Source organism: Lepidochelys kempii, chromosome 2 (genome assembly GCF_965140265.1).
Source record: "Lepidochelys kempii isolate rLepKem1 chromosome 2, rLepKem1.hap2, whole genome shotgun sequence".
NCBI classification, from domain to species: Eukaryota; Metazoa; Chordata; order Testudines; family Cheloniidae; genus Lepidochelys; species Lepidochelys kempii.
The window spans coordinates 210784021-210806689 of NC_133257.1; the positions used below are offsets into that span (position 1 = coordinate 210784021).

At 41.1% G+C, this 22669-nt stretch overlaps 1 protein-coding gene across 1 annotated transcript in view; it reads right to left on the bottom strand.

Annotated features, from left to right (window-relative positions):
* Positions 1-22669, bottom strand: part of DNAH11 (dynein axonemal heavy chain 11) — a 289112-nt gene that overhangs the window by 103996 nt on the left and 162447 nt on the right. The window contains exons 55-57 of the mRNA XM_073333745.1: positions 16822-16983; positions 5011-5244; positions 3030-3176 (exon numbers count right to left, since the gene is read on the bottom strand). Of these exons, the coding sequence (XP_073189846.1) occupies positions 3030-3176; positions 5011-5244; positions 16822-16983 (543 nt within the window). The remainder of the gene's footprint in view (positions 1-3029; positions 3177-5010; positions 5245-16821; positions 16984-22669) is intronic.

Below are 22669 nucleotides of genomic sequence, written 5' to 3' on the forward strand. Positions count from 1 at the left end.
GAAAAGAATCAACCATCCCAGAGACTCCTTAGAGAAATCACGTACGAAATAGAGACTGCTTGACCAATGGGAAGTGCCTGATCCCATCAAAACAGCAAGGATCTTTCCAGCAAGCTGGAAGAAAATAAAAAAATAAAAAAAGAAATGACATCATCTCTTCGTCTCTCTTCGCCCCTCCCCATGTCAACAGCTGGAAGCTCCTCTGGAAGACAAAGGCTTTGAACTGGGGAAGTTTGGTCCCAGGCTAGAAAGAGAGTCCAGTCTGTGTATAGAGGAACTGTAACCTGGTTGTATCATCTGTCAGGGTGAGAAAAGCTGTTTGATTCAACTCTTGCTTAGACTAAAAGTTTAGGATTAAGGTAACTATCTCTGACCTTTATGCCTACCATTTAAAATCCTTAAAATCTATCTTTCTGTAGTTAATAAACTCATTTTGATGTTTTATCCTTACCAGTGGAGTTGTCTAAAGTGCTTGGGAAATCTGCTCAGGTTACAAAGGCTAGTGCGTGTCCACTTTTCCACAAAGAAGTGGCAAACTAGGCAATGAACTTGCACTGGCAAGGGTTCTGACCCAGTGCAAGATGGTACAGTTCTGGGGTGCAAGGGTGGGGAGCTGGAAGGAATTGGCTGGAGCATCCGTATTGATAGTTCATGAGTGGCTGGGAGATCATGTATCACAGGTATGTCCCTGCCTGTGGATGTCTGTGTAAGTTCAGTGCTTATTAGATGTTTGTAGCTTGACATCAGCATCAAAATGTGAGGGATACCTCAGGTTGGTGGGTTTAGAGAGGCTCAGCAGTTCCACAGGCCAGGCTGCACACTGGGGACCCTGTCACACTTCCCTACTCTAAAGGTTTTAAACTAAAGTAATTAAAATAAGTGTGATTAATTGCCAACATTCCATGGTTTGAAAAATATTTATAAACTGCTTGAATTCTCATTTGCTGATCACATTTTATAAAAAGTTTCAGGTGCAAATTAGTCTTTATAGACCATCTGCAGCTTTTTAAAATATCTTGGGATTAGTGTCACACACACACACAGATAACTTCATCCCAATTAAAATGTTTTAGCAGAGCAATAAGACAAGTAAAGGGAATGTTGCAATTGTTATAGGCAGGAGGCTTTGCCTCGAGCCTGAAAAAATGGCCTGGGATATCTAATTGTGTTGTACCTAATTGCTTAATGAAGTAATTTGAATTGTGACAAGGACATTCCTCAATCCTAAATCTATCGGAAACATGCAGAACAGATGCAATAAAAAGTCCACTGAAAGGTGATTGAAAAAAATGGGGAGCTTTTCCTGAGCAATCCAATCTGCGCAAGTTTAATGGTGCTACTTTGATTTTAACATGTACGGCAAATCTTTTAAATTCTTGTATAAAATGGGATTTGCCAAGGTTAACGTCCATAATTAGCATAAAGTGGAGAGATATAAGTAGAAACTGGAGCAGACCCTTATTGTATCAGTGGCAAAACAAAAAAACACCGTCTCTAACGAAAGCAGAATGAGGCTCAAAAAGTTGCATTAAAACAATAAAGCACCCCAAATAGTAACCCTTGTAGCAAGTCAACAGCTATGGGATGAAGGATAGCCACAAGGAAAGGTGAAAGTTTTGACAGCCCTACAGACAGCATAGTATGACCGTGACTGTTCTCAACTCAGTTTACAAAATTTGTTGTGACTTGAGTTACCTGTCCCTACACCAAAACAGTTTAATTGCTATTCTGAAACATTAGGAAAGTCGTCTCTCTGATGTCGGTAATGGAGACAACACACAAGTTTTCACAGCAAACTGCCAAGCTTGCAGAAGTCCATTAGGCCACAGGGACTTCAACAGATCAATAGCTATGATAACAAAGGTATAGTCACTGTATTTTTAGTGCAAAAATAGGATGCTTCATTTCGTGGTTTAAACTTTTCGGTTCAGGATAAAACCCTGAATCTGAGTCTAGTTTCTTTGTCTTTTTAATAATAAAATTGATAGATAATTCCATATGCTGAGTAGAGCAGAGAAAAAGGATGAAGATTCGAAACTGCTTACACATAGGGCAACCCTATTTCCCAAAAGGAAAACAGGACACTGCATGGGACTAGCCTGAGCACCCCCCCGACCCTGATGCATGGGGCAGGCATGAGCTGCTTGCCCAACACCTCCCCCTTCCCATCTGGGGCTGGCCCAAGCTGCTTGCTGGAGCACCCCGGCCACGCGAGGCTGGCATCACTGCTTGCCCAAGCTCCCCTCCCCACTCAAGCCTGGTGTCACTGCTCATTCAAGCCCTGCCTGCCCTGTGCCCCACCTCCACCCCTGCACAAGGCTGGGGCTGGTGTCACTGCTTGCTCGAGCTCTGCCTGCTCCCTATCCAAGCTCTGCATGGGGCTGGCATTGCTGCTCACACTTTTTGACAAAGGTGGGTATTTCTCCCATTTGCTCTTGCAAATTTGATCAGTTGGCAAGAGCAAACAGGAAAAATGCCCCACTTTTCCCAAAAAAGTCGGGATGGCTGGGACAGGGCTTATAAAAAAGACTGTCCTGGCCAAAACAGGACATGTGGTCACCCTACTTATACATTCCATGGAAGGATTTTAGGATTCAAAATTTGGAAATAAATGTAAGGCAATGGAATGGACTTTGATATCAATTGAGTTGTTCAATTTAATTACAACCACAAAGCCTTTAGAAACCTAAAGTTCTCAGAGAAGACTCTGTGACCATTACTGTATTACAGATAGGCCCGATTCTGAAGATCCACATCCATTATATGCTTGAATGAGCTCAGTATTTATTGTTCTTTCATATCATTAAAAGCTAAAAGGTTGAGAAAATGCATAATGTAAAGAAAGTTCAAATGATAATCATGGTCTGAAATGCTGTTACAAGTATATACTTATACTTGTAACAGCATTTCAGACCATTTTTTAGACTTCATGCTCCCTAGAGAGGAAGTTTTTCAAAACTGTTCACCTACAAAGGTTTATTTTGTGTTAAATATAGCTCAACAACCCTAAATGGTGGAATTAGACTGACCTTTCGCTCCTCTGCATCAGCAGTGGCTCTTTCCTGGCTCACTTTCTCGGTCTGAAGCCCTATCTTAGTAATCAAAGCTTCAGCATCTTGATTTCTCAGTTGTAGTTCTGCCTCTTGAGAGGCTAGTTTGGATTTCAGGTCTTCTACCTGCAGTGCAACAGAGAAGAAATTTTTTGGAGTAGCCATTAATCAGGCACAGTTCTGGAACAAGTACACTTCCTGAAGGGGGATGTATAACACTTGGATATAACTTGTACTTTAGCTTTGTTTTCAGTTCCATTTCAAAGCAAAATAGTATCCATCCCTTATTTTTCATCTTCACTTGTTATGATTTGTTTCCATACTACAGCCCCATTTCTGTAGCTCAGGGGAGAAGTTTGTTGCTTTCTAAATGAACTAACAAAATTATACAAAACAATCAAACCACAACCGCCAAAACCTCAGCCCCTCCTCTGATGGGCACAAACCGTGATCTGTCCAGTTTATGAGAGACCAAGGTTGTTCTTGAAACCAGATGTCTAAGCAGCTCAACAAGGTGCTGCAAGCCCTGACGTAGATGCAACTGTATAAACACCAGCAACAGGACATGTTGCAAAATGCTCATTAATCGCTCTGAAAAGCCTTTCATAGATAATTTTAATGGAGATTTGCCGAAGGGTTTACATAATAAATAAATAAATAAATAAATAAATCAGGTTTTGTTTAACAAAGGCTACCTGTCTGTTGAAAGAGCAATTTATTGCCTGACATACTAGTCGCCCACATCAAAATATTCAACAACAGTATTTTTCCATGCATAATGGAAGTGCTTAAAATATATATTCTTCTTATTCTTCTTTGGTTTTTCTTACTCATTCAAGCACTTTATCTGCTTGTTGGTCATGATATGATTCTGTATCAAATCAGAAGAGATAAACTATAACCTGATACAGACAGGTGCCAAGTCAGTAGTAGTGGCTTTAAACCTCAAAGCCAGCAGAAGATCTGAGAGCTGTTCTGTTTGTTTGCTGGAAAACGTTAAGATGAAATGCTGAAGCCTCCCCCCCCCCCCAAAAAAAAATTATTACACAACCTCTCCCCACCTTTGCCTCTGTTAGAACCCTGGGAATCTTCCCACTTAACCCTCTTGAGGCATTGTTTCATGAGCACCATGTGATATCCTAAAGCTGACTGTTAATACAGTAATAAAAAGCTTTTATGTTGGCTGTTTACTTTTTTCACATCCCTCAGCTTGAACAATAGGAATAGTTTCCCCCCTGGTTCTCATGCACTAGCACAAAGTTGCAATGCTATGCAAACACCACAACTGAATGTTCTTTCTAGATCTATAAACACAGGGACTTCTTAGTTTTAGCAAACAAATTGCCAGCCATGAGCATGTGTCTGAGGCTGAAAAGGGAAAAGAGGATCCAAAGAGCTTTTCCCCTCCTGGTATCCCTGTGCAGAGACGAGTCACAGTTTGGTGGGGAGCACAGGCACTGTTTACAGCTAACTAGCTTAGCCTCCTAAAAAGAGACAGGAAGAAATGATGGCATGGCTTCACCCCTCTAACCCTCCCTTTCCCATCAGCCAGCCAGCTGTCACAGACAGGAGCACGTCTGTACCTTCTCCTACGGTGGCCCTGCTGCTACTGCACTCTGAGACTCCCAAAATTTCTTCTGGGGCCCTCCTCACCCCTCTAGGGCAGGCTCTGACTTTGAGCCACAATCTAGCTCAAATGTTAAGATAGTAACCCATTTCCTTGACAGTCATCTACACGTACTTGGGAGTTTGAAAGGCACCACATAAAATAAAATCCAGCTTCAAAGACCTAGTACAGCACTGAACTGGCAGTGCCAGAACTCAGCAGCCTACTGAAAAGGTGCAGAGATGTTTCAATATAAGATTACTAATATTGCCACGGTCAGATTGAAAAAAAAATGCATCCCTTAGAGGAGAGAGAGAGACAAGAGTATGTCTTTCCTTATATGTGATAATTTACCTGAGAAGCTGTTGTTTTTAACTTCTGAATGCCATTCACCAGATGTTCCATGCGCTTGGACATCTCCTTGTATTTCTTCTCCAGCAGGACCTTATAAAGTGAGATTTGCTCCAGGAAACTTTTTGGAGTGGTGTAATTGTACCGCCTCTCGTTCTGATAATATTTTTCACTCATCTCATTGACACTGGTGTGAGCATAGGCCATAAAAAGGCAAATGGAATCCTGAACACGTGGCTGAAAACATCGAAGGAACAAAAACAAATCTAAATGACAGGGCAAAGGAATATTTCAAAGATTAAATACAGTTATATACCTCAGAAGCAGTTACACAACTAAGGAAGGATTGCCAGCAATAGTAATTTTCAAACTCCATTTCAAAAGCATAACCCTTTCAGTGCACTAAACAAAGTATTCAAGTAATCGAACTGAGTCTCCCCAACTTTTTACAATTTAGAATAATTCTCACAGTACTCACAAGACTTTCATTGCCACAGCAGTTGAGTGCTATGCATCATTTCACCATATATTTGAGACTACACCCCTTCTCCCTGAGGCCCCGTCCCACACTGTGCCTTCTCTGTGATCCTCTGCCTTCGTGCCACCCTTTCTTCCTGAGGCCCCGCCGCTGCATACCTCTTCTCCTCCAAGACCCCATCACCCACTTGCTCCCCTTCTCCCATTGCTCGTCCTTACAGCCGGTAAAAAGTGATGAGACCATGGCCCCCTGTTCCAGCATCCCTGATTTGAGTTATTTTTAAAAAACACCAACAGAAGGCTAAAAATGTTAAGATCTATAATTAATCACCATTGTACTATTAAGTAGAGTTAATGTGCTAGGAATTTGATATTTCACTTCTGGAACTCTTGATTGAAAAATAGTGTTCAGGTCAAGTAAAAAAATGTGCATGATGGCCTTGCTCTGATTCCACTGATCCCCACAGACTCCCACATATGTCATAATCCCCAATCCAGTTCCTACTTGAAGTCAATTGAGGATACCGCCATTGACTTCAAAAGAACAGGATTGCACCCAATCTAATGCCATTTGAAATCAAAGGGAGTCTACTGACTTCAATGAGTATTGGGTTAGGCAATTAATCCATTACTTAGTGTATGTCAGGGGTTCTCAAACTTCATTGCACCGTGACCACCTTTGGGCAATAAAAATTACTACGTGACCCTGGGGGGGAGGGGAAGAGGGAGGGACTCAAGCCTGACTCAGCTCAAACCCCCAGTGCGGGGGAGGGGGGTGTCAAGGTTCCTTCCCCACTCTGAACTCTGGAGTACAGATGTGGGGACCTGCATGAAAGACCCCCTAAGCTTATTCTTACCAGCTTAGGTTAAAAACTTCCCCAAGGTATAAACTTTGCCTTGTCCTTGAACCGTATGCTGCCACCACCAAGTGTGTTAAACAAAGAACAGGGAAAGAGCCCACTTGGAGACGTCTTCCCCCAAAATATACTCCCAAGCTCTACACCCCCTTTCCTGAGGAAGGCGTGATAAAAATCCTCACCAATTTGTACAGGTGAACACAGACCCAAACCTTTGGATCTTAAGAACAATGAAAAATAAATCAGGTTCTTAAAAGAAGAATTTTAATTAAAGAAAAGGTAAAAGAATCACCTCTGTAAGATCCAGATGGTAAATACTTTACAGGGTAATCAGATTAAAAAAACAGAGAATCCCTCTAGGCAAAACCTTAAGTTACAAAAAGACACAAAAACAGGAATATATATTCCACCCACCACAGCTTATTTTACCAGCCATTAAACAAAAGGAAATCTAATGCATTTCTAGCTAGGTTACTTACTAACAGAAGTACTGAGACTGCATTCCTGATCTGTTCCCGGCACAGACAGACAAACCCTTTGTTTCCCCCCCTCCAAATTTGAAAGTATCTTGTCTCCTGTCATAAATATAAAGGGAAGGGTAAACCCCTTTGAAATCCCTCCTGGCCAGGGGAAAGCTCCTCTCACCTGTAAAGGGTTAAGAAGCTAAAGGTAACCTAGCTGGCACCTGACCAAAATGACCAATGAGGAGACAAGATACTTTCAAAAGCTGGGAGGAGGGAGAGAAACAAAGGGTCTGTCTGTATATATGCTGGTCTTTGTTGGGGATAGACCAGGAATGGAGTCTTAGAACTTTTAGTAAGTAATCTAGCTAGGTATGTGTTAGATTATGATTTCTTTAAATGGCTGAGAAAAGAATTGTGCTGAATAGAATAACCACCATGTCAAGGTTCCTCCCCCACTCTGAACTCTAGGGTACAGATGTGGGGACCTGCATGAAAAACCTCCTAAGCTTATCTTTACCAGCTTAGTTCAAAACTTCCCCAAGGTACAAAATATTCCATCCGTTGTCCTTGGACTGGCCGCTACCACCACCAAACAAATACTGGTTACTGGGGAAGAGCTGTTTGGACGCGTCCTTCCCCCCAAAATACTTCCCAAAACCTTGCACCCCACTTCCTGGACAAGGTTTGGTAAAAAGCCTCACCAATTTGCCTAGGTGACTACAGACCCAGACCCTTGGATCTTAAGAACAATGAACAATCCTCCCAACACTTGCACCCCCCCTTTCCTGGGAAATGTTGGATAAAAAGCCTCACCAATTTGCATAGGTGACCACAGACCCAAACCCTTGGATCTGAGAACAATGAAAAAGCATTCAGTTTCTTACAAGAAGACTTTTAATAAAAATAGAAGAAGTAAATAGAAATAAAGAAATTCCCCCTGTAAAATCAGGATGGTAGATATCTTACAGGGTAATTAGATTCAAAAACATAGAGAACCCCTCTAGGCAAAACCTTAAGTTACAAAAAAGATACACAGACAGAAATAGTTATTCTATTCAGCACAATTCTTTTCTCAGCCATTTAAAGAAATCATAATCTAACACATACCTAGCTAGATTACTTACTAAAAGTTCTAAGACTCCATTCCTGGTCTATCCCCGACAAAGAAGACCAGCATATAGACAGACAGACCCTTTGTTTCTCTCCCTCCTCCCAGCTTTTGAAAGTATCTTGTCTCCTCATTGGTCATTTTGGTCAGGTGCCAGCTAGGTTACCTTTAGCTTCTTAACCCTTTACAGGTGAGAGGAGCTTTCCCCTGGCCAGGAGGGATTTCAAAGGGGTTTACCCTTCCCTTTATATTTATGACATCTCCTCATTGGTCATTTTGGTCAGGTGCCAGCGAGGTTATCTTAGCTTCTTAACCCTTTACAGGTGAAAGGGTTTTGCCTCTGGCCAGGAGGGATTTTATAGCACTGTATACAGAAAGGTGGTTACCCTTCCCTTCATTTTTATGACAGGGGCAAAGACAAAGCCCAATGACTTCAGCCCCAGGCAGGGGGCCTGTAACCTGAGTCCTGATGCCCAGGGCTGAAGCTCTCGGGCTTTGGTCCCGGGAACGTCTAAGCTAGCCCTGGCAACCCCATTAAAATGGTGTTACGATGCACTTTGTGGTCCTGACCCACAGTTTGAGAGCCACTGATGTATGTATATTGTACTCACCAATGGAGCTTTTCTTCATAACTTCTTTCCTATAGTTTTAATTTGACAATCCTACTTTATGATCCTTTAGAATGTATAACCTCTTCCAATATACTACATGGTAATCAAAACAGGCAAAGCATATTTAAAGCTCTTGAAAGGAATAATATTTACTCACGTAGTCCCATGCCAAGCACAAAACATGGACAAAAGTGAAATTCCATCTTTATCCACTTAGCTTGAGTTAAACGGAAAGGATGGGAAGGGACAGGACAAGGAGCGTTCTAAGCGCAGGTCTTTAAATTATTTTCATTCCAAAATTCCCAGCAGATGAGATATGCCACCCTGGGGCTTTGATCTGGAGCACTATTTACTGAATAAAGCTTGGAATGAAAAGCTAATTTTCCATGAGAAATGTTTTGGGCTTTTTATTAAAAAAATACAAGTCTAAGAAAATTAGAGTCACTAGCATATATACATATATATTCTGTAGAACTTGGAGCTTGGGAAAATACTTCTTGGGTTAAACTTTTTTTTCCATTTTGTCCTCTCTGACTTCTAATGTACTTAACTTTATAATCTGTGGAGTCACATCTCCCTCATTTTAATGATTATTTATTGCATTCTGTACAAGACGAACCCAGTTCAATTAATCAAGGGAAGCCTAAAAATCAATTAATATGAATTAAATGAGCTACACCAACTCTTAGGAAAGACACACATAATTTACCAAAGCATTGTCAATAATGCTTAGAGATCTTTTGGAAAATTGCTCGTGAGTGGTTGCTGATGCAGTTAAATGTTTCAAACCTACATCATTAATATTACAATCAGGTTGGTGTAGACTTAGAATTTTTCTTAGTGAGACGCCTCGTTATATTTTGTGGCTTTAAAAGCTAGCTTTAAAAAAACAGTTTCACCTGTGATTGCAATAACAGAAATCGGAAGCAGGAACTAAACACAGAACGATTGCATACATGGAAAGTTGAAATAAATTGCCTTTAAAACAATAAATTAGAGTCTCCACATCCTTTGTTGGAGCCAAGGTAGCATAACCCAGCTAATATAAAATACAATACAGAAATCTGTTTCTTAAAGCAAGGAAATGAACAAAAATATTTTATGCACATTTGGTCACAAGCAGAAATCTGTTTCAGTCTTTTACTTTTAAATGTCTATTATACACACAAACACTACAGTACAGATATCCATCCTAGCCAAGGGCAACCTTCTTACAGAGTAACTGGCCCCTACCCAATCATGATGCTTATGAGAGGTCTCTACTCAACAGTCCTGAAAAGCACTCTTTAACAACAGTTTCATTTGTAAATCAGTGAGGGAGGAAGTGGGTTCCGGTAGAGCTGCAAGTGGCCTGAGACAACTTGTCTCAATGGGGCAAAATAACTATTGTTATCAAGCTTAACAAAATGGCACAGCATGGGAGATATGCCGAGCCAGAGAGCAGCTGGTTGTAATTCACACTGTTTTTCAGAAAACTCTAATCGTTCCCGAACAGACCTCTTTGATGATTGGTCTTCCCTGCATTTTCAATTTGTCACTTTCTCTTATGATAAGGTCAGCAGTGACAGCACTTCCTGACATTAACAGCTGTGGCTTTTAAAAGGGTCATTGTGGAACTACTAATTGCAGTAATTTCATTAGCATAAATTATTTATTCTGCCATTCATTTATCTCTCTCCTTTTTTTAATGCTACATTGCCTTTTTCAGTATAAGCCCATTCAGAGATGTAGGCAAAGAAAATTATTATCGCTAGTTTGGCCTTCTTTACGTAAAACTAGTTGACACTTTCAATTTTTTATTTAACTGCTGATCACTAAGAAGTATAAAATAGCAACAAGCCAATAACCAAGATTACCAAGTTCTGAATCAAGAATATTCAATATTCCTAAAGAGAATGTGGGAAGAGGGGGGGGAGTTTGTACCTAATATGTAACAAAATACAAAGGCAAAGTCTTTTTTTTTTTTTTTTTTTTTACTTCCGATGCACCAAGGAAATCACTTTATTTTAGATCTCGGCATACTGGCTTTTGTGCATGCAAGAGCTCAGACGATCCTGTATCCGCTCTGGGTCACTACTGGAGTTAAGACAACTTTTGTCTGAATAAGGAAGGCTATTTATTGCTTTTCTCAGGATCTAAACTAGTCATTACCAAACCAGCTATTTACCTTCTGACTACAGATCTCAGCTTTCACCAACAAGTTCCGTTAGCTGAAAATGCACTAAGCAACAGCAGAAATGACTGATGCAACTGAACCTCTTGATTGTGTAATTTAGGCAGTTATCGAAACAGGGAGGGAAACCTACCCATTGTTAGAATTGGAAGCCAGGAAGGGATGATATTTCAAGCTGCCATTATGTCATATTATGCTGGATTTCACTGTATCTTATGCAAGGGGTAGAATGACAAATTTTCTTAAACGAAGTGCAGAGTTTAGTACCAAGCTTCCAGCACCGTAGTGGAAGAGAGCATAGCAGAAGAACTTCAAAGGAGTGGGAAGGGTTTTTTTGTTTTTTGTTGTTTGAATCATAGAATCTCAGGGTAGGAAGGGACCTCAGGAGGTCATCTAGTCCAACCCCCTACTCAAAGCAGGACCAATCCCCAATTTTTGCCCCAGATCCTTAAATGGCCCCCTCAAGGATTGAACTCATGACCATGGGTTTAGCAGGCCAGTGCTCAAACCACTGAGCCATCCCTCCCCCAAAAAAGGATGGGAAAGAGAGGTTAATTGTGGAGCCCCTTATTTTATGTTTCCAGTTGATACATGACAATACAGTTGGTTGTGGGAGGTGGAGATTACGTGGCATACTAAGATTAGACAGATGGGCCAATACCTCAGAGAACACACTTTACAATCGTTATTTCAGCCCCAACCAAAGTTGAATAATGAAGAGTTAACCCTATACACCCAATATATGGCATTTAAAGCTCAGCATCTCTACTTGGGGTTCTTTCTTTTTGCCAAGCTGTGTTAATGTTTATCAATTTGAGTTTTTGCTGTAAAACATTTAAAAAACCCCACCAGAACCAACTTGACTTCTACTCTGATGCTCTACATTTCCTCCCCAGTCTCTCTTTATTTGAAGCTCCTTTTCTCTTCCTACTACACCACACTATGGCCAGTACCCTTCCAGAAAGACTCCTACAGCTGGAGAGGATGCTGTTGAGTAAAGCAAGTCACTTTCTTTTCTCAGCTGCACACTTTGTTCATTGATTCATAGTTTAAGGCCAGAGGGATCATTAGATCATCTGCTCTGAGTTGCTGTATATTGCAGGCCATTAAGTTTCACCCAGATACCCATCGTTGAGCCCACTAAATTGTTTAGGCTTTACTCAAACGTATCTTCCAGAAAGACACCCAGTCTTGATTTGAAGACATCCACCAAATGCCCTTGGTAGTTTTTTCCAATGATTCATCATCTTCACTGTTAAAAACATGTGCCTGATTTACAATTTAAACTTGTCTGCTTCAGCTTCCAGCCATTGGATCTTGTTATACCTTTCTCCACCTTTCTCCAGCCCTACAGTACCAGTATTTTTTTCTTAATGAGAATAATTATAACACTGTAAATCAAGATGCCTCTCAATCTTCTTTTTGATAAACGAAACAGATTGATCTCCTTAAGTCTCTCACTTTTAGGCATTTTCTCCAGCCCTGGAATCCTTTTTGTGGCTCTTCTCTGTACCCTCCCTAATTTTTCAACATCCTTTTAAAAACGTGATCAGAATTGTATGCAGTATTCCACTATTGATCTCACCAGTGCCATATGCAGAGGCAAGGCAAACACCGCCCCCCGCTCTCTACTCCCCTGTTTATACATGCAAGGATCACATTAGCCCTTTTTGCCATAGTATCCCACTGGGAGCTCATGTTCAGTTACTTTTCTATTATGATCCCTCGATCATTTTCATAGTCACAGCTTTCCATAATAAAGGTCCCCTTCATTCTGTATAACTTTGTATTTGGTTGTATTACAGGTTTTGTTTGTATGGGTCCAGTTTACCAAGTGATCCAGACTGCTCTGCATTTCTGCCCTGTTATCATCGTTTACCACTCCACTGATCTTCATATATTTTATTTTGAGTCTCTTCTGGGTATTTCTAGCCCTTGCACAGGAAGTAAGAAGAGAAAGAACTGAGTGCAGGTCTGGTGAAATCCTGCTGCTAGGATCAGTCAAATAGCTGAGTTTTTTTAACACAATTCAAAAATAAAGCAAAAAGGAGTTTACTGAAAATTGATGTGGGTTTTGCAAAAGAGCCATTGTAAATCCTCTGTTAGTCCAAATGAAGTTCTTTGATTAGACTTTCAGTCCCACTGAACATGGTGATATGCAATAACCATTGCCTAGTTGCATCCAGAGATTCTAGTAACCGATGAGAATGAAGCTTTGGGATGTTGCCAGTTCTTCCCCTGACCCAATCCCAAAATACAGTGTTAGACTTTTTAAACAATAGGTGTAAAATCCTGGCCCAATTTGCCTTTGGTTTCAAACTCCTATGGGCTCCAGTGGGGCCAGGATTTCATTCTAGAGGTGGGGAGAAAGCTGGTTTTCTCTCTTCACCTGTAGATGCTGCCTAAATGCCGAACCCTAAACCAACCACAAAATCCAATTACTCTCCATCGGCCTGAATTTCTTCTGTTTCATTTCACCACAAGAGAGCTGGCATTAAATTCAGAGGTTTATTTTTAAAGGGGCCACTCAGCTGTACTATTTTATTTGTTGTGATTTTTTTCTTTTAAAGCACAGTTTCAAAACCTGCCTCAAACTCAAACCTCTTGTAGTTACTGCGGTTTTCTTAAAACACAGGTTTGGGACAATTAAAAGTTGAGTGTAGGTTAAACCAATAACCAAGTGCTTAACTGTAGATCTGGCATTCATCTTCCCAAGTTACTGGATGACATGATCATAATACATGCCAACAGTTTGGACACAGGTGAAGCCTCCTCTGATAAGAGGCAATAAAAGGATATCTAAATATCTAAAATGAAGCAAATTGAATTGCCCATGAAACACATCAGCGCTACAAATGAAAAAAGGAAAATCCCACCCACATAAATCCCTTTCAGCTGACAGAGGCGGCCAGATACCAGCTAAGGGTCTCTCTGTTCTTCAGGGTAATCCTCTCCCACCCTACTTCCTTAATACATCTCTGCAGCTCTCCTGACCCTCCGTTTGCTCCCCATTCCTCTCTGATCATTCCCCCTTCACACTTTCCACTACTTCTCAGCTGCCCTCTTTGCTATGTTACTCACCTCACCTGCCTTTCTGATTCATCTCTGCTTCTCTTCTGTCTCCTTTAGTATTTTTTTTCTTTCAAAAAGACAGCTGTTATAGCTGCTCTGTCCTTCTCTGTTCCAGGTCCACCATACCCCCTTCCACTGCCACCTCCCTTGCCTGTCTTTTTATACCTTGTTTTACCATGTTAGTCTTCTAATTGGCTTCACATACCCACTGACATTATCTGGACTGTCTCAGCCATCAAATGATACTCTGAGAAGAGAGAGTGCTGAGACGAGTCTAAAATAAATGTCTGATGATGAAGATAAAAACGTCAAATTATTTTGTCTATTGGGTCAACTGCCATTTATTTCATTATTAGGCTGAACAGGAAAAATATTTCTTAGGGACAGTTATCCACTCATTTGTGCCTCTGTACAGAAGAGAATCACATATGCACATATCCTTCTGTTAATGACTTATTTCCAGATGTCCAAAGCAGGTACTTTATACTATGTAAAAACATTCTTAGCAAAGGGTCTGTTAAAAATGCCTAAACTGAGATGACCCATGTTGTGTTCTTAATGGTGTGGATTTCAATTTATTAAGGAAGTGATCAAAATTTGTATTCATTCAAATCAAAATAAATGTGCTTAACCTTTAGACAAAAGGAAGTGCATCATAAACATGCTCTCTCTTCTGCACATTATCCTTATTTCTCCTTTAAACTAAACAGGAATGTGTAAGTTGATAAAACAGCAAAAAAAAAATTATATATATTCAGGTGTCCTACCACCAACATCTCTCTAAGTACCTTACAAGGCAAGGTTGAGCTGTTTTTATCAAAAACAGTAAGGATTTCTAAGTCTCTCTCTCTCTCTTGCTCTTAGAATCCTATAGGAGGCATCAGTATACCACTGTAGAGCGGGCTACAGCAAACAGTGATGTGAGACACTGAGATAAGAAGTGAAGCAAGTCTCTCCATAGCCAGTAGATGTCATTGGTCACGCTTCATATCACAACTTGCCTGGCACTGATCACTGTCAATGACACAAGAGGTAAAGGACACAAAATAGCTCTGCTACCAGGATGTAAAGATCACCAAAGAGGGCCCTCCATCCCTTCTTTACTTTATTCTTTAATGATTCTGTATTTTTTCCTTATGAATGGAGCACAAATACTGCAGTCTCCTTCACATTAAAATTTTATTCCCTATTCAGGCTTTTCAACTAACTAATAACTAAAGTCTATCACAGAAATCAGATGTTTATCAGTAACAGAAAATATATTAATCCAGCACAAAATTTGTTGTCTCTTTTCCCAAAGTTCCAGTCCTTATTGCATCTAACTGGTGGCATCAAGTTCTGCAAGTACTTTTCTAAGAGCTCTTATCTTACCTGTTGCCACTACCAGACCTTCAGTTGCAGGTTTTGCCATCCCCACAGCATTCGGTTGCCTGGAAACTCTCCCTATGGGGTTTCTCCTTAATGCCAGGGTATAGCTGACTTGAGATGCTAGGCTCTTCATCTGCACTCCTGAAATCCTGTGCTTCAGGTCTTTACAAATCCCTTATATCACTAGATGGACCCAGGAAAATGGAAGTACTGTCCCCTGAAAGTCAGAGTTTCTACACACTAATTGCCACTGAACCAAAACCAACAGTGTCCCGACATCTTTCTTGCTTATAAATGAAACTGTATCAGCACCCTCTCTGCATTAAATTTCCACACACATTAGATTCTAACTTTTAAAAACAGCCACATGTGGGGGAGCGAGGGGCTAATGAACCAACTTCTCACATCTGGAGATCAGAGTTCAAATTGGCACGTAGCTCATTAGTGAAAATAGTAGTCTACATCACAAAGCCACCACACAAGCTGTTATCAGACCCTTGGCAGTCTCTGACCAAAGGAGGTTGAATACCATAATAGTAAATCATATATTAAAGTCAGGATCCAGCCACCAATGCATATAGAAGCTGGCACACCAGCCTCTGCTGAGAGTCCCTCTCCTTCAGAGCCACCAAATTCACTTACACACTACTTTAGAAAAACAACTCAGAACCTGCCATTGTGAAAAGGGAAAGGATCCATGGTCTTCCCAAAATCCTGGGATGCAAAATTCACAGAGGAATATTTTCAGAGTTGTTGAAAGAGATTAAACATATTTTCTGGATTAACGTGAACTATATAGGAGCAAGCACTGTAATATTAGGAACTGGATTATCTACGCTTTCACATCAGTTTCTGCCATCAGCATCCGTAACGATGCCAGCTGCCTGATCAGATATACACCCTCACATCCCTATCAGGCTGAAAGAGGGACAGAAACAAAACACCCTTGAAAGAAGGAGGTCAATGTCCTTTAAAAGTCTTTTAATGAGTAGCTTTCTCCTTTCTCCATACTACCCCCAAGACAATACGGGAGAAAAAACACAATTGGAAAAATGCTGTCAGGCTGTTTAAAAGCCCATCACAGGAGCTATGTTTGGGCTTTTTTTACACACTGAAAGCCTAAAAGGAAACATATTGTCATGGGATTTTTTGGGGTGGGTCAAGTTTCAGACTCCAGTGTAAGGGGAGGAAATAACTCTGTCCCCAGGTTTTAAACTGCTGGCTGCATTGTGTGTGTAGCTGCTGGGAAGATTTCAACCTGCCCAGAACTTCAGTGGATGGAAAACATTTAGCTCTGCTGAGGTAACAATCTGGGTTGTAGACTGCAAATGTTTGGGGACCCCATTTATTACTGTGCTAGTGAACACCTCTAATTATACTGACAGGGTTAAATCTACCCCATGGCCCGGGGCAATCCCATGTCTGTGGGATCTCCAAAAGCCCAACATCCAGGGAAATTTTGGGAAAGATAAGCCATGCACTCTCAGCACTGTTTCCCTCCCCCTTCTATGACCCCATGTCATAGAAATGCAGTCAGTAGCTGGAGTAAGCTTTATAACCTTAAAAGACAATGAATATGCAAAAGGAATGAAAAAGGAAATTGTTTTTCCAGCTTATTCAATTATTGATCTTTCAGGGATCTGTGTTGCTTTCTCATCTGATTGACGAGCTTGAAACTCTGTACCTCAATCACCTCCGTCTCCTCAATGAACCTCCTGCTGACGGAATACAGGGCCTCCTGCGGCCACTCATGAAACCAGTCAATAGCTGTGCAGTTAACTATGGCTGGGAACTTCCGAGCTCTAACTCTCAGCGTGGAACCAACTGGAGAGAAACACAAAATGATCTGCAGAGATGAGGAGGGAAAAGAGAGTAAAGAATTACATGGCAAGTTGAGGCGATTAAAGAAAGGAATGTAGTGAACCATGGCAATGAGCCATTGCAAGTGGGTTCACAGCTGAAATTCCAATCAGCCTAGCAGCTAATGAACTTAGGCAAAAAACAGTTTTACCTGATGCAGATAAGTTTTACTCACTATATTGTATATTATACAAACAATGCCTGCCTGTCAGTTCTTCCCCTCCCTCCCCAAGCTAGTATCAGTTATTTAGCTTGATGTATATTAAAATCAGTAATGTGACTGTAAAATTTTGTCAACACAGAGACAGTTAGAGAGACTGTTAGATTGGCTATGTAGGTTAAAGTAATATCTAATAATGTTTCAAAATCTCCCTGCAAGCTCAAAAGGCATCTGAAAAAAAGAAAAGGGCTCATAGTTTGTACATGCATTTCCAATGATCACTCTTTCTGGAAAGCAGACTACAGCTTCCACATCAGGGCTAAAACATCTAGGTAAAATATAAATAAATAAATAAAAAATAGATAAAAAAATTAAATAAAAAAATAAACTAAATAATAACAACAATTAATACCACGATGAGACTATTTGTTGATATCAGTGTCTTGCAAAAGCTACTCCAGAGGAGCTGGTGGAGTGGATATTTACTCTACTTAACATCTTTTTAGAGCGTTATGTTTGATTTAAGATAATTAGCTGACTGTCAAGCATTGGACTGTCAAAAGTGAGAAGGAGTGTTTTTTTGCCCATTTCTACCCTCCTAGATGAAATACATTGTTTCTCTTATTATTTAGGACTACTTCATATCATGTGGTATCAACATCTGTTTGAGTAAGTATCTTAATACTATTAGTTCCAGTGGAAAAATACCCAAATAGTACTTTCACTAAAACGTCCAGAATTGATTATAATCATTCCTAATAACTGCAGAAGCCAGGACAGAGACTGGCGGAGCACTTTAGATAGATGATAGGTTTATTCTGCCTCTTTAGTCATCTGTCACTGCTGTTATAATTTATTCACAGAAAATTGTCAAGAAGCAAAGTGAGGCCAGCTGAAAAGGAAGAAAAGCAGAGAGATAAAGAAAGCTGGGGTGGGGGAAATATAGAGGGGTGAAATAAGAGAAGTCAAGGAAGGATTAAAAATAGAGGGGATTGGTCAGGAATAACATTTGGCAGGGATGACAGACCTTTGGGAGAGGAGGGGAAAGAAAGACAAGTTGGGATGAGTGGCTTCCATACAAAAAAAATACCGAAGACTAGTTACTACAGAACAGTTTTCTACAAATTCTTCCATGTGGGAGTAACCCATATGGACAGGTTGCAGACCAACAGCCATGTTAGTCTGTATTCGCAAAAAGAACAGGAGTACTTGTGGCACCTTAGAGACTAACCAATTTATTTGAGCATAAGCTTTTGTGAGCTACAGCATCCGATACAGGTGCATCCAATGAAGTGAGCTGTAGCTCACGAAACCATATGGACAATTTGTTGCAATCAATCTGCACTTATGGGCAAAGGTGAATAAATTCCAGCAGCAATGACCCCAAACTACCATTCAAATAATGAAGATTATGCTCAGATTGTAAATTCTTTGGGGGCAAGGACGGTCTTTTTCTTATGCCGGTTTGCCATGCTTCATAAAAGGAGACCCTCATCACTGACTGGCACCTCTAGAGTCTGTTGCAACACCACCACCCATGTGGCTTTTGTCACTTTGCCGTTGGTCTCTTCTAACTTTGAAGGGCTTGAAATCAGTGCATGGTTATGGGGATTTCCGCCCATGCTTCCGCCCTTTCTACCAATGTGATAAGGAAATTGTTGTTGAATTCACAATTAGTGGTGTAGGGGCAAAGTGGTGCTTCCTCCTGATGGTGCTGGCTCCAGAAGCAGGACTGTGTGATCACTGACAGCTTCACAGAACCGCTGGCACTGATCTCAGAGGGAAAGGCTACTGGCCAGAAGATTAGCATAAAGAGCACAATTTCAACAGTCCTTTTGCAAATCATTATGGAGATGGGGGGGGAGGAGGAGGAGAGAGTGAAAGACTGGCAGAGAGGGAGAAGAAAGTGATGGGAGAGGAGGTGAAGAGAGATGAAGTAAAGAAGACAGACAACTGTTAACATGAAAATACCAGCTGAGTTAGTAAGAAGGCAACTGGAGCTGTTACTGGGAAAAATCCTACATATAAAAAACAAAATTAAGGCCCCAAATCCATGCATTTGGGATCATGGTCTCAGTTTTGCACTGCACCCCTCATCATTTTTTATTCCATTTACCCCCTTTTATTTTACTCCTAATTAATTGTGGCTCACATGTAGCAATTCAATTTCCATCATGCTTGGCACAATGCTTCACTTTGCTATAGCTATGATCTCGGTTTGTTTATTTCTTTGTGTGGCACGGGGGGGGGGGAAGGAAATGACTATTTCATATTATAATGGAGATTTGATTTGCTGTAGTCACTCTGTTTTCCCCAGTTGATCTAGTTTATCTACAGACAGAGGGAACACCCCTCTCATATTTACCTCAGATTCCTCTACCCATAACTCACTTGTACATTTATCCTGGATAGCACTTGAGAATGTGTCAACAATAATAAGCTTTGAACCAGAGTTGAGTGAACAAAAATAGGATACGAGGTTCTGTTAGAGAATCTCAAAAGTATGGCTGATTATCTGAACTTTTTCATGCCCCTTTTTCATGCCTCCTCTCCTCTGTGATCTTAAAATAAGTTCCCCTCTCCTCCATACAGCCCCCCTACTTTTCTGCAACCATGCAGTTCAATTATAACACCAAGTTGTATTTATTACACCTTTCTATGTTGCAAAACTATGTTCCAATCTCATGAAGCTGTTACTTCTTTCCCACTTAACTAAGGGTATGGCTACACTGCAAACGTAAGTCAACTTATGTTAGGTCGACTTACAACTACTGCAGTAATTACTGCAGTGGTTCATGTCAACACTGCCCTTCTTCTGTCGGTGGTGTGTGTCCTCACCAGGAGTACTTCCACCAACTGAAGAGGGGCAGTGTTGGGGGCTGAGAACCTGGGCTCTCAGCTACATGCACTGCTCCCCCCAGGAGCTGGTCCACCCCCGGGCTCCCAGCTCCCCACCAGGCTGCAACAGGGCTCCCAGCTTCCATTCCCCACTGGGAGCCCAGGGGAGCAGCAGCCTGCTCCCCACAGGCAGCATAGCAGCCACCAGGGTGGCTCTCAGCTCCCCACTCCATGTCAGGACTTGCAGCTCCCTGCAGCTGCCAATAGGGCTCTGGGTTCCCTTCCAGGAGCACACCTGCTGTTGGGGCTCTCAGCTCCCTGTTGAGTGGCTGCTACGTTCCCAGTGGGAAGCAGGGAGCTTCAGTGCAGCCGGGCTCCCAGTGGGGAATGGGGAGCCAGGAGCCCGGGCAACAGCCTGGCTGGGACTGGGGAGCAGGCAGGCGCAGCTCTGCTCCAGGCGGGGAACCGGGAGCCTCTGGGCTTTCTTGTCAATTTCACGGCTCTAGCATGGAGCCATGAAATTGACAAAAATGACAACCAACAGCCAATGCAAGTAACCTGCCGTGTCTACACGGACATCGCATCAACCTAACTACATTGACATAAGCCCTATGCCTCTTGTGGAGGTGGAGTTATTATGTCAGTGTAGTAGGGCATTTACATCGGCGGGAGCAAGTCTGTAGTTTGTACACTGACATAATTAGGTTAGCATAAGCTGCCTTATGTTGACCTAATGCTGTAATGTAGACCAAGCCTCTGTTCCTCACATTCATGCAGATTTCATACCCAGCTTTCTGAGTACCTTTGATGCAAGGACAATCAAAATCCAAAGTCTTGCACACACTGCTAAGCAGGAGCAACTCAGAATTTAACAGTTTCTCAGTCTTCCGTCCCAACTAGTAGTTTCTCTCCTTTCTAAATGTTAGGCACAATTACTTTTATGGTATAATAATTACTTTTGATGACCTATTTAATTAAACCTGTGGAATTATGATTTATATTGCACTTTTGGGGTGCAGATGCTTTTCTACCTAAGCTTACTTGGTTTTTCCACCTCAAAATAGCTCACGAGTATCTACAAGGTACTGTACTTTTTATGCTTTCTTTTAACTTCCTCATAGCATATAAATTGTGGCTTTATTGAATTAGCTACACATCCCACCTGCTTTCCAGTCCTCACACACAGAACTTTTTGAGATTTTAAAATGTACATTCTAGTAACGTGTTCTTGCATTTGCTCTGATGTAGCCAACAAATTACCACCAGTGCTTATTTTGGTGACCTGTAGGCAAGGGCCTCAGAATGCCAAAGCATTTCAGAGCTAATTTCTACAGCAAATGATGAAGATAATTAAGGAGACAGGAGGTGGGAAAAGTGAGGAATGAACAGTCATGGAGGAGAGGAGGGGAACTGGTTGAAGCAACAGTAACCTTAACAAAAGTTGTTAGTATTTATACCAGCATAAGCAGAATTGGTGTCAGCCCCACACTTTAATAGCAGCATTGTTTTGAAGCTCCAAATAGAATAATTTTGTTGTTCTTATCCTGGCATTTTGCTTTTTACTCTTGCATGTTTTGTCAAAAAAAGGGCCCAGATTTAATCTGAAGTCCAGATTCTACTCCCAGACCTAACTAAGGTACAACATAAGCAGTGTTTACAAAGAAAACAGGGGCTTAATCTATAGCATTGATTTTAGTAAAACACTGAATAGTAAAGAGATGTTTTTACCTTCATCATTAAGCTTGAGGTTCAGGAATTGATTGAAATACTTAATGTATTCTCTTTTATATCTTATTAGTCTGTGTTTACACCACAAATCTGGGGAAAGGAGGTAGGGAGGAGGAGGAGGAGGAGGAGGAGGAAGGTCACCCAGCAATAACCATAAGTACATACAGATATCTGTGAGTGTGTTAACTCATGAATTTTATGTCTCCTACAAAACAACAAAATCTCTAGTTTGCAGTCTTTGCGATATGAATAGATACCCCCTGTTGTTGTCTCCAGAAATGGTAATTTGCACAGTGTGAGACCTGCAAAATGGTGGCAAGGTAAGAGGCATTTTGAAAGCAGGTTTTTAAAAAGGCCTTTTAAAAATAATGAAATCATAGGAGCAATCAGAGGGGTACAAAGGGAAGGGAAGGGAAGGGAGAAGATAAAACTGAGGAAGAGATATACAGGAATTCACAGTTTTTTTCCTCCCTTCTTAAAAAAAAATTGCATATGAATTTGATGTTCATGAGCCTGAGAGACTAACAACACTAACTAGAGCTAGATATCAAGTGGGCAGCTATTTTCCCCTGATGCACTTGAAGCCTGATGATCAAAAGTAGCAGAGAATGCAATTCATACCAGACCCTCCCTATGCCTCCCAGAGACCAATATCCAATGTTCACCACAGTTCTGGGTTAAAGAAAAAATCACCAATGGAGGACAGAAGTGATGGCAATAGAAGAGGAAGGCAGAAGACACAAAAAAGCAGCGGAGAGTAAGTGGATGTGAAGAGAGGTGAAAATTGGTTAGAGATCAGCTTAATCCCTGCAGTACAAGAATTTATATCCATTTCAATCCAAAACTGCTGCTTTTTTTTTAAACAGTTATAAAAGTGGATATTCTTGTTATCTGTATAGATGAGATGTAAAATTGAGGTGTGTGTGACCTTCAAGCTTTTAAAGAT